This window comes from Pelobates fuscus, chromosome 5 (assembly GCF_036172605.1).
Source record: "Pelobates fuscus isolate aPelFus1 chromosome 5, aPelFus1.pri, whole genome shotgun sequence".
Taxonomy (NCBI): domain Eukaryota; kingdom Metazoa; phylum Chordata; class Amphibia; order Anura; family Pelobatidae; genus Pelobates; species Pelobates fuscus.
The window spans coordinates 66,488,504-66,502,140 of NC_086321.1; the positions used below are offsets into that span (position 1 = coordinate 66,488,504).

A 13,637-nucleotide genomic window follows, 5' to 3' on the forward strand; every position below is an offset into this window, starting at 1 on the left:
CACACCCCTAAGGCCGGCCCTGGCTGCAAATCCTCAGATTGAAAGCTCATTTGAGCAGGGCCTTCTTTTAATATCCCTCAGGGGTATCTTAATGCATGGGCATGCTTGGCAGTTGGCAAGGGCCCCACGAGCATTCATTATATTATTCTGGGAGATTTATTCAGAACAGTCAAACCCTCTTTATTAAAACATTTAGGTTAGCTAATCATCTCAGTACCAGCTGTTATCTGCAGAGGCGGCTCTAGACTTTGAGGCCTTAGGCGAAACTCAAACATGAGGCCCCACTAACAAAAAAGTGAAAAAAAATAGAGTTGTAATACATACACACTGTCATATATACACATTGACCTGTGTGTCTGACAGAGAGTATCCTTGTGTGTGTGTTTGTGTGAATGTATGTTTCTGTGAGGATGTTTGCGTTTTTGTCTGGGACCCTATGTGTATGGGGTAGCTGCTTGAAGTGTGTTGTGTGTATGGGAGGTGTGATAGTGAGAGGGAGGGGGGGTGTGATAGTGAGAGGGAGGGGGGTGATGGTGAGAGGGAGGGGGTGATGGTGAGAGGGAGGGGGTGATGGTGAGAGGGAGGAGGGTGATGCGAGAGGGAGGGGGTGATGGTGAGAGGGAAGGGGGTGATGGTGAGTGGGAGAGGTTGGTGATGGTGAGTGGGAGAGGTTGGTGATGGTGAGTGGGAGAGGTTGGTGATGGTGAGTGGGAGAGGTGGGTGATGGTGAGTGGGAGAGGTGGGTGATGGTGAGTGGGAGAGGTGGGTGATGGTGAGTGGGAGAGGTGGGTGATGGTGAGTGGGAGAGGTGGGTGATGGTGAGTGGGAGAGGTGGGTGATGGTGAGTGGGAGAGGGGGTGATGGTGACATCAGGTGATGGTAAGAGGGAGTTGATGTTGAGGGAGGGGGTTGATGTTGATAGTGAGGGGGATGAGGGGGTGATGTGAGGGGGGTGATGTGAGGGTGAGGGGGGTGATGTGAGGGTGAAGGGGGTGATGTGAGGGTGAGGGGGTGATGTGAGGGTGAGGGGGGCTGATGGTGAGGGAGGGGGTTAATGGTGACAGGAAGAGGGAGGTAGTGTGAGAGGGAGATGGGGGGTAGTGTGAGAGGGAGATGGGGGTAGTGTGAGAGGGAGATGGGGGGTAGTGTGAGGGAGATGGGGGTAGTGTGAGAGGGAGGAGGTGATGGTGAGGGGTAATGCTGAGAGAGGGGGTGATGGTGAGGGGAGGGTGATGGTGAGGGGAGGGTGATGGTGAGGGGGGTTGATGGTGAGGATGGTTGGTGAGGGGGGTGATGGTGAGGGGAGGGTGATGCTGAGGGAGGAGGGGTAATGCTGAGGATGGTTGGTGAGGGGGGTGATAGTTAGGAGGGGTGATGCTGAGGGAGGGGGTGATGTGAGAAAGAGGGGAGTCTGATGGGGAGAGGGGGGAGACAACATACCCTTTTTCCCTGGTGGTTCAGTGGGCTCCCTGGTGGTCCAGTGGCCATTACTTCCGGTCTGCAGCTCCGCAGAGCTGCAGACCATGTATTTTGCGAGACCATCAAAGCGTTGCCGTGGTAACCCTCTGATTGGCCAGTTCTCTGCGAGACACATGGTCTGCAGCTCTGCTCACTGCGGAGCTGCAGACCAGTGTCTGATGGCTAGCCCGGCAGCCAGGAGGGGCCTCGCACCTGGCGGCATACCGGGCAAGCCGCCGGGTCCCCTCCTAGTGTCGGGTCCTCGGTCAGTAACCGAGGACCTGACAAAGTCTGCCCTCAGGTGGTTTAGGGCACGAGGCCTTAGGCGGCCGCCTAAACCGCCTAATTAGAGATCCGCCTCTGGTTATCTGTACATGCGATCTTGCTGTTGCGAATACATATCGTAACCTTGATAAAAACAACGTACACGTACTAATTATACATAAGCAAGACAAAATAAACACACATTGTTTTTCGAAGCTGTAAAGCCATAATAAAGTTCTTCTAATATTTTTAACAGTCCATGTCCATGTCCATTGCCTCCCCCTGCTACCTACTAAATGTTTATGTGGATTTATCTCTGCTATACATCATGTTATTTAATGTTTAAGCACTGATTTTATTGGACGAACCAATAAATAGTCATTGGTCAATGGCCACAGGGGGGCCAAGGGGGGGCACTTGCGCCTCCCCCCCTGCATTTTTCAGCTTGTTCTGCTGATTTTCGTGTGAAATTGAAAATACACTGCTATACCAGCGCCAGTCAGTAGGTGGCGCTGTGTATGGAGAGAGACAGGGACAGGAAGCTGCATCTTATCCCTGCTTCTCTCTGACTGAATCCGCAGGGGAGCAACACATGCAGCCAGCAGAGACAGCCTACAGATCAGGTAAGTGAGGGATGGGGGGAAGGGTCTGCAAGGGGCAGCAAGCAGTAGGAAGGGTCTGCAAGGAGAAGGAAGGGTCTGCAAAGAGCAGAAAGGGACAGAAGGAGCACAAAGGTGAAGGAGCACAAAGGTAAAGTAGGAGAAGGAGCAGAAAAGGGTAGCAAGGAGAAGAAAGGGACAGCAATAAGCACAAAGGTAAAGTAGGAGATGGAGCAGAAAGGGTCTGCAAGAAGCAGAAGGGGGAGCACAATAAGCAGGAAGTAGCTGAAAGTTAAAGGAGCAGAAGGAGCCAAGGAGGAGAGAAGACAGTGTCAGAAGAAAAATAAGACTTTGTCAAATGAAGGAGAAGAAAAGGAGATTGGAGCAGGAAGGACAAGTGAAGTGAACCCTCCACTTTATTCTGGACACCACATCATAAGGCTTTGGTACCTGGGCCTGGCAGGGAAACTTTGGACCTTCTCATCTCCCCAGGTAAAAACATATCAGTGTTAATGTGTTCACTTTTATTTACTGAGTGTCAGGAAGCACAGCGGGCCGCTGGGGAGGGGTGTTGCTGATTGGCTAGAGCGGTCAGCTGGCACTCTAAGCCAATCAGTAGCTCCCCATTCATAAAAAAGAAACATTTTTATGAACCAGGAACTAGCGATTGGCTTAGAGCATCAACTGACCACTCTAGCCAATCTGTAGCACCCATGCCTGACCTTAATCTGCACTTCCTGATACTCTGTTTCAGAAGCCGAATACCACTGAGCGACCTGGAAATCTGGAGCTGGAGGAATCCTTTGCGGTTAAACCATTTGAGAGTGGGGGCTTCAGGGGCTTCCTGGCATCATAGCATTTTCATTTAGATGAAGTTGTTATGGTGACCAGAATGTTTCTTTAATTTGCTTAAAGGAACACTATAGTGTCAGGAATACAAACATGTATTCATGACACCATAGTTGTGAAAATGCTATTCACCCTGCCTTTATGTGATAATGACTATGCTCCTCCCCTTCATGACCAATGACATACCCCATTTTGAATACTCTGGAAAGTCTACTTTTGCAAATGGTATGCCATGATGGTGGTAAATCTCATTTTTTGGCTGCCATACAGTCTCCAGGGCAACATAGGCCCAGAAAACCAATCTGGCAAATTTCAATGTCTATAAAATGAAAAGGGGAAAGCCCTTTTTTTAGGGGCATACCTAGAGCATTTGGCACTCGAGGCGGATCCTGTATTTGCCCCTTTGCCCCCACTCCGCAATTTTAAAATGTAAAAAACAGCCGCAATATTTTTTTAAATGTTTTTAATAATATTTATTGCACAAATTTGTAAACTGTACGTAAGATAGAGTCACTTCAAGGCCCTATTTAAGATTACATTGGAGTTCAATGAGCCCTGGAGAGGGGTCTCTCTAACACTCTAGCCCAGATTAAGAATATATAGTAATATAACATTGGTGCATGATACCCAGCCCAGGTTGGCTCTTCTCACCTTAATTAAATAAGTTTTATAATATTAAATAATGTTACATGCTTATCCAAAAATATAAATTCATTTTAAAAGTTTATCCAACAATATTAAGTTGAAGCCTACAAGCAAATTATATATATTTCCACAGTGAAGAGCTAACAATATCCCGAAAAAGTAACATTCAATTATTTTTAGCTTAAGTAGAAACTGCATTTTTAATTTTGCCCACTAGATGGTGACATCATGCTGTGTGCTTAAATGAAGAACATTTCAGGATTGTAAGGACCGCACACAAACACAAAACAGTTCAAATATTGTGTTTTATTTTTTTTGTAAAACTACTAAAAACAAGATAGGATTTACAGAGCTGAGGAAAAGCAGCATTAAAAATGTACAGTTTATTTTTTGTTATTGCACTCTCATGTTTGTGTAATACACAGGCATTTCCGACAGTCAACAGTTTTATATAAACAAAATGTACAAAATATAATACAATAGTGATTCTGACAATTTCATAAAGACAACACAAGTGGAGAAATAAGATTATTATTATTGTACCTGGGCTTGGTAGCTGTGTCTGACTTGTTGCATAGTGTAGTGTGAATACGTTTAAATAAATCTGCAATAAGTAGGTCAATTAGTAGGTCGGAATAAGTACAGATTTCCTTTATGACAGCTCTAATAAGGCTTGCCCATGTGTGCTAACTAGATGCAGAGGATTTGGCGTGCGCTTTACTATACCAGCCGTCAGTTAGCACAGCCCTGAGAACAAATACATAAAAGGTGGGAAATATGATATTGTCTAGAACCCTAGATTTAGAAGGACAATATATAGGTGTATTGTGCAGACACTCATATAGAACAATTTACTTCTTCTCGTCCTTCTCCATTCAGTCCTTAAGGTAGACACTGTACACTGTATATTGTAGTTAATGTTGCTTTGACAAAGGGTATTTGGAACAACCCACCATTGATTTATCTTGGGTGAGGCAATCAATGCAGATTACTCTATTTTCTTAAAAATATATATTGGTGGCTCCTGAAGACTGGAGCTTGAGAATCACAGGTCTAAAAAAGATCGCCCTGTCACTTTCTACATAATCCTAGACAATCACAGGTTCAAAACAGCTGCTTCAAAATTACTTAGAACTTAAGAGTTCTCCTGCCTAAGATTATTCTTCAATAATATCATATCAAGGGTCCTTCCACTACCAGCAAATTAAAAATATTGGCAACAAGGTAAATAGAAAGAGCCTCCAAATTATTAACTGGCCTTAATTCATTGGTAGCTCTAGAATGATGGCCTACCTCACAAATATAACAATAAAAAAAGCTACTGAGAATTGCAGTCCAAAAGTTGGCACAAGCCCACCACGACTTGCTAACTGCATGAGCATCAACATGTGAGTAAATGTTATACACACAACTTATTGAACTGATTAAACATGAACAAAGCAAACCTTTTAATTTAATAAGCAGGTCTACTACCTTCACAGCAAATCCATTTATCAATTCATAAGATGTTACTAAATAGCTTCATCAATCCAGTGTACTAGGAAACACCTTTGCCTTGATTGGCTTTTTCCATATCTGTGATTGAAAATGTGATGTTACTTTCTGGGTACCCACAGTTTCTAGAACCACACGAGAGACCATTGGAGGCACATATCCCTGTTTCCCTCTAGCTAGAACACTACAAGGAGGGGTGTAGGGTGCACAGAAAGCCTGGGTCCTATGTGATTCGTAGTCGGGTTGCTATAGTTCAGAGGAGACATATAGGATAACACTGCACTGAGTCACATCAAAGTTAGGGCCCTGGATTAAAGTTTTTATCCTTGATGCCCCAAACCTATTCACTACACTACAAGATTACTGGTAGCAGATAGGTTCAAAACAAATGGGCATATTTGTTTTAGTAACAGACGGGTTATGCTTACTAAACAAAGATTTACTGGGCCATCTCCATTATTTGGGATCCCCCTTCCACATTAGGTTGAAGAAACAACACCCTGATTTCAAAATACAAGAAATTCCTCACTGATCATCAAAATCCAGCTCATTCCTTAAAATAATGAAGGGACTGAAGGCATCCTTTTACAACAAGGTGGATTGCTACTTAACCACATTGCCAATGCTTTCCATACGTCCCTTGTGAATAGACACTATCCTGAGAACACCTAGCCCTCCATAAAATATCCATTACTCCCGGACCCCTCATATTCCCTTTTCCCTCCACTCAGTATGCCACAAAGATAATAGTTATTATTTTTTTATCCTGTATCCTAATTTCATTGCCATAACAAAACATTTCTCAAAAAGATTCAACTCTTGGGCAGAGATCGGGTACTATTAAAGTGAATGTTTGTTTTGCATAACATAATGCATAGGGTTAGAACTTCATATTGAATATGCATTTAATCTTATTATTCTCTTTTCTGTTCTAAACATTGAATATTTAACATCTAAATAAAAAGTTTTTTAAAAAACAACATGGCGGTAAAAAATTATTTGCTATAAATTCAAATTTTCTCACAATGGATTAATTCCTTATTCTAATATACAAATTATAAACAATAATACATAACACAGCTTTAGCACAAATGACAAAATAACTTGTATGACTAACAGCAATTTATAGTGTTAACAGCAATAGGTAGACAGCAGGTATAAATGATATCAGTCATGCAAAGTATTCAAAAGAGGTTTTTAAATCCAAAAAGATTGTCCATTCTCTGGTAAAACTGCATAAACATACAGAATGTCTACTCGACTTACGACTGATATTTTGTTTTAAAAAAATATTCAATAATTCATATAATGATAGAGATAAGTAATCCTATATTGCAATGTCTATAATTAAACACATTTAGCAAGCTATATTAACTCTGGTGAAATTAGTTACTTTTTAAAAATATAATAAGTGGTATATTTAAGAATATTATTTTCCTGGATGCAATGTAAAATATCGAAAATAAATATACACTAGATCATCCCTGTATAATGAAAATATACTGCCTGAAAGGACAGATCTTTGCTTATCTATAAGATGCTTGTCCTCCGATCTGATACATTTATATTGGGGCATTTTAAACAGACACATCAGGGTCTATGTAGCTTGTGTTGGTTAAACAGTACAATAGTGCTTTATATACGAACAGAAGGCTATCAACTTTAAGGTATACTTTTTGGTAAGAGGTTTGTTTGTTTGTTTTTTAGTTTTTGTTTTTTTTACATTTTACTTTTTTGATACTTAAATGGAATAAATATTTTAACCAATGAACTTGCTTAACAAATTCACCTGACAAACACATTGCAATTAGTGATAGGGTATAAATAAACTTTTAGCTTTCAATAGGAACGGTCACGTTTGAAGAAGAAGGGTATTTCAGAATAAATAATCCTGCACTTTGATAGTACATGTACCTTCTGAAAAGGCACGGGCAGGGACATATGATTTAAACTAGCTTACTTTCCCTACGATCCTCGTGTGCAAGGAAACTGCGTCAGCATGCATGTTTCACAATTTTTTTTTAACAATTTGCCACCACTGATTCCCTAGGACAGGGGTAGGCAACCTACGGCACTCAAGGTGTCTTTGCACGGCACTCAAGGCTTCTAGAGCCAAACGCACTCTGGCATATCAGTAGTCCCTGTAAAACTTCAGAAATCTGCTAATACGAAGAGGTGGTGAAGGACAATCCTCAATTTATGCATTGCAGCACGTAGAGGTAGTGATCTCAGATCACTTCCTCCCAGCACTTGTGAATGGGAATCCACACTGGAGTAGAGCAGCCCGCAGCTGCTGTTGCGCCTCCTGTCCTTGACCTGTACCTGGCCAGCCTGGTCCCCATTGGAACCCAGGGAACCCACCCACACTGCTAGACATACACAGAAATGCAGAATAACCCTCCCCTCATACAAATAATACGAACAGCCCACACACACACAAACACAACACCACTAACAATATACATGCACACAACCCCACATGCAGCCTCTCACATGCAATACCCCAAACAGCCCCCACACACTACCAAACACACAACGTGACATAACAATCCACACACAATTCCACAAGCAGCCCCAATACACAGCCCACATTCATATGTATCATACACGATACCACAAACTACTCCTGAACATATATAATATAATAGCTCATATACGCACAAATACAAATATACAAAGCAATTACAGTATAAATAACACAAGCAGAATATGGCAGCATACACACCTCATTTTAAAAAAATAGAATCGGCACGCTACGGGACATCACAATCCTATATCGGCACAGTGCTGCTAAAAGGTTGCCTATCCCTGCCCTAGGATTTCAAGCTGAGTCTTCATTCAATTCAATGAGGACCAACACTGGCAAACTCATTAACACAGTTATTTTCAATTGTTGGATTACAAAATATTTTATGGCGAATGTGATAGTTGCTCATTAAATGTCATCAATATGACGCAGCAAGTTTGTAACTCCCAGAATGTAACAACTGAATGTTTTTTTTTCTCTGTCATTTTGGCATCAAGTTGGCGGTTCAATTTTCAATACTTGTTCAATCAATGGGTTAAATATTTTCAGCATCACTTTGAAATGAATATATACAATATTCAGTTTAGCTTAAAACATAATGGTACAATAGATAATCAACGCATTGGCCAATGTACAAGCAAAAAAAAAAAAGAGCAAGTAAAATAAATAAACATATTTAATTACAAACGATTATCATGTGGTTTCTTGATTTTGGTCACAGTCTGCCACAAGAAAATCAAAATATACACATACATCATGTAATCGATGAATTCATTCTGAATGTCCTATGTAAAATGCCACTTCTGGCATTAAAGAGTGATATTAAAACATCAGTAAATTAAAAGTTCATTAATTACAAACCTCAATAACACGCCAGAAAAAAATTATATATATACTGCCACACTGTCAGATAGGTACAAGTGTGGCGCTTCTAATAGGTATAAGGTGTATGGAGGGTGTAAATAGGTGTATCCCCAACACCTATGTAATAGAAATAGAGAAAACAACAATGTGGAAAACACAAAGTAAAGGTGAACGCTCCAGAAACAATACAAATATATAATCAAATAATTGATACTTATATATGTACACAATGCAGATGGCAAGCGATCTACCACAGTGGTCCATGGATAATCACCATTAGCCTTTTTATACAGAGCCTGAGACTGCTCTGGAATTCGTGAGTGCAACCATTTATTATTCATCATTCACTTTTATCCTACCGTACACACTATGTATTATATTGTTCTTTTTTTAGGCACTGCTGAGATTCGCTTGCCATCTGCGTTGTGTACATATATAAGAATCAATTATTTGATTATATCGATTTGTATTGTTTCTGGAGGGTGCACTTTAACTTTGTGTTTTGCACATTGTTGTTTTCTATACAGCCACACTGGTCATTTAAAGTCTTCAGATAAAAAAAAAAAAAAATGTTAAGTACAGCAAATTACCATATCCATCCAAATCTGGGGAATTTGAGCTTTCATTTGATACTTTATTTCATTTTGAATTTGTTTTCTAAAACTTTCCCTGCAGCATGTGGCCTTCCTTCTGTACTCCAAGGGACGTAGACTATAATGGCCAAAATACTGAGCCACCCTATGGTCTGGCTGAGCTATGTGACAATTGTAGTCTGTAACACCTGTAGGGATTCAGTTAACCCATCCTTGCACGTAGGGATTGGATACTTGCTCTTAGGATATGGAGGCTGGTTGAGAAATAGTAACAATCTTAAATACCAGTTGTTTAAAATGAATGAAGCGGAATGGGATTTTTATGAAGAGGTAAATGGATTAAAGAATGATAACATCTGTCTGGGGATATTCCGGAGCAGGAACACATCCTAAGTCAAGGTCAAGAATACAAGGGAATTCAGCTGCTTATAACAAAATATAAAAACAATGCATTTCTGTTTCCAGTACATAATGAGAACAGGTGTTTAAAAAGATGGTGTGTTTTCATATCATCACCTGGTAACTAGCAAACTTGTGGCATCGAGAAACAAGATTTGTCTTCCTTACTGTATGGTATAAAAAAAAGGACTTGACTAATTCAGCTCAAATCTAAATGATCATCTGGTAGCAATGGAGTCAAAGAGCCAGCGAAAGGTCATCAGATGTTAGAACTGAAGGGAAAACCGGCACTTAAACAATGCACACAGACACAATACAACATGGTTAATGCTAGATGGGTCGCTTAGAGATCCTACTAATGGGTGAGAGACTATGAACATTTCCAGCCATTCACTGCACCAACAGTTTAAGAAAATAGTTTTGGGTGAACAGCACAGTGAGGGCAGTTATATCAAACAGCAGTCCTATGCTTTCTGATCAGTAACTGAACCGGACCCTCGGGTACTGCTTTAATGATATTCCAGGCATCGTAGTGCATTAGGCCAATCAAAGGTTTTCCACTAATAGCAATGATTTCATCACCAGCTTCGATTCTCCCAGCTTGCTCAGCAGCGCCACCTAGGGGTAAACAGTAACAATTTAGTTTAGTGGACCATCAGTTACACTATCTACCAATCCAGAATCATCAAATGATGTTGGTAGTTTATGAATAAAGGGATAGAGCACACAGGGCCTCGTGCATGAATATTTCTGCTCCTGACCACCACTGCAGGTGATGTTTCCTTCCCCTTTAAAAGACATAATGATTGTGGTGTATAGTCCAGTGGTTGATGGTGATCTAACCAGGAGTTCTGTTCACAGTCAGCACAAAAACCTCTTCCTCTCATAGGTCTGCTCTGTTACAATCTGAAGGCGTTGGAATGTTACACTGTATCGCTGTATCTTCAATCTGCAATAGTGCGTGGTATAGACCAACGAGGGAAGGGAGTGCCTTATAATAACACCAATGGCTGTACAATGGGAGGCATAACATTTAAATATGTACTCAATTAAACTCAATGAACTGTGTAAAACAGACTGACAAGAGCATGGACCTTTGGCATTTCATCTGTTGTAGGCTTGCTATGGATAATAGGGGTTGCAGTAAAACAACGGCTCAGTGCCAAAGGTTGCATACCTTGGGGCAAGCTTATAATTAGCTTTCAGTGAAGCAGAAAGTACAGTATTAGTTTAATGCTATGAGCAACCCTCATAGCATTAAAGAACAGTGAGGATCAAAGACACCCTTGACCTCTTGTAGAGCATAAAGAACGCATTGTTTTTCTTTTCTTAAAAACAGTGTGAATTTCACATAGATACAGAACCTAATTTAACAACTGTCTAGATAATGGTTAGGAAATGCTGTATAATATAACACAATAAACTCCTGTGAATGGGTTTTATTGGGGTACATGGACGGAATGGAGACAAACAAAAATGGTTAACAAAACACACTGTTATTAAAACAGTATTGGACCCATTGCATTCATTGGTAAGAAAAAAAAATAGGGGCATACACGGAATATGCATTTCTTAATAACGGTGCTGATGTAAAGGCCAAAGCATGTGCAAAATACATATTAAGGGAACAACACAAAAAATATAGTTTTACATTTTGCCAGGCTACTTCAAATCTCCTATCTTGGAATATAAATATAATAACTTAGTATGGCCAAACTATGTTAAAGCCCACAACAGCTTCGAAGTACCCCAATATCAATGGGTCCTACACAAACCTTGGAATACAAAGATCCTAACTGCAAAGCTTACTGCTTAAAGCAATGCTGTCACCATCTAGAGACTTTGCAGAACAAAGACCCCCCGACTGTGACATTGCCGGCGTTGCCGGACGCTTCGTGCACGAGAGTGCAGCATTGAGGTCTATGAAGGATTCTCCATAGACAGAGCCAATTCCCTGGGAGGATTGAAACTCTTAGACGGCGGTAGCTCCACCCAGTGTCTAAGAAAGTCAATTGTAGGAAAAATACATAACACATATTTCCTACTTTGTCTTATCTTTTTAGTTAGAAATAGATGAAAAATTTAAGGAAAAAAAAGGGGTTTTGTCATGGCAATATTACTCTAGTATTTCCTAGATAAAGAGAGTGTGTATCAGAAGCCACTGTTTCTCAGAAACAGAACAGTTTTTAGATTTGACAAATGAGCAGCCAATATGCCGCAAGACTGCTTCAAAATGAGGTGATATTGGTGCTTAGACTGTCCCATTATAATGTTGATCAACTGAAGTGTAAAATGTATAATACCATTATGGAGAGTATTAAACCATTTTACTAAACATTTTTCTTGTTTCTCTGTTATATGGAACGTAATTAGGGGGGAGGAAAATGTGTAAATGAGAAATAATCCAAACTTACCTTTAAAAAGTCTTTTAATAAACAGTGGTCTGTCCCCATAAATTGAGGCCTTCCCTCCATCTAGGCTGAAGCCAAGGCCTGCCGACGTCTTCTGAAGCTCAACACAAATTGCATCAATTAAATCAACATTGGCTGCAAAAAAAACACAAAAAATAGGACAATTTTACCCCAATGTTCATATTTACAAGGGGGATTTACAGCTATTTTAAAGCAGGCTTACTGCATTATTAACCTGCTTATGTGTAATTAATAATTATACAGATATCGTTAGATGAAGCTTTGTGACATTTCTACATACACCCAGAGCTAGAAATCTTTGCACTATTTGCACATTTCTTCTCAGCAAAATGTACAGACAGAGCTTTAAAAGGGACATTCTATTCACCAGAACCACTACAGCTCAATACAGTGCTTCTGGTGTCTAAAGCCCGTCCCTGCAATCTTAACACTGACTATAAACACTGTATTTTCAGACAAAAGGCAGTGTTTACATTGCTGACTATTAACTTCTCTAGTGGCAGTCACTCAGACGGCCATTAGAGGTGTTTCATGGGTCAGTGCTGCACAGTGTGCACCACAGGTGTTCAGTGTCTCTATGCTGCGCATCGGGGAGCTGTGTGTTCCCCATAGAGATGAATTGATTCAATGAATCTCTATGAGAAGATGCTGACTGGCGCAGAAGCTGTGTTTTGTCGCCCATGTGCAATAGCATCCCAATGGTTTCCTGTGGTAAAGCACTGGGTTGACTGGGATCATCAAAACTGGAGCCATGTCGGGCTGGTCAAGGCGAGACCAGCACAGCGTTTGTGAAAAGGGGAGTAAAATTATCTTTGATCCCCGAAGAGAGGGGGCCAGGGACCTAATGCTGCATTCCAGCACTTTAGTGTCAGGAATACATTTAGTTCCAGAGAATGAGGGTCACATAAAAAGATTGATTGAACAAGCTGCAACAAGAGCAACAGGTGTAGTATTTTTTGTGTGCAGATTAAGGTGGAGAGCAGGAAAAAGCACTACTGGACAGCAGGTACACAGAGCAGCTCTATATTCAGCTCCCATGAAGTAACATTATACCACTACAGGCACTATCAAACACATACAATACAAACAAAACCATGTAATTAACTCCACGTAAAACTAAAAAATAACTATACTTGATTTATATAATTTAAAGATGTTTTAGTTTTATTTATTTCATCACATATCATCTTAACACACAGTAGATTTCAAAATTTATATCACCCTTCCACAATTTCAGTTTCATAGGGAATAGAAAGTTTGATTAAAAAGATAACATTTTGATAAAAAAAAAAAAATATACTATTTTGATAAAAAGATAGAAACTCACTGCTGCGATACTCATTAAGAGTCTGCGGAAGATACAATCATATGATGTCAGTCACCAGTGATTTAGACTAGCAACAAGAGATACCTGTTCTTTATGATAAACAGGTATCCTGCTGTATTATGGGACAATCCCTGTTGTTGAGTCCTTGATAAAACCTTTTGATATAATTTCGATACATGATGGTTC

At 40.4% G+C, this 13,637-nt stretch overlaps 1 protein-coding gene across 1 annotated transcript in view; it reads right to left on the reverse strand.

Moving 5' to 3' along the window:
- Positions 1-8,126: 8,126 nt before the first annotated feature.
- Positions 8,127-13,637, reverse strand: part of PDZD2 (PDZ domain containing 2) — a 264,784-nt gene continuing 259,273 nt past the window's right edge. The window contains exons 23-24 of the mRNA XM_063453956.1: positions 12,107-12,238; positions 8,127-10,310 (exon numbers count right to left, since the gene is read on the reverse strand). Coding sequence (XP_063310026.1) covers positions 10,144-10,310; positions 12,107-12,238 — 299 coding nt within the window. The 3' untranslated portion in view covers positions 8,127-10,143. The remainder of the gene's footprint in view (positions 10,311-12,106; positions 12,239-13,637) is intronic.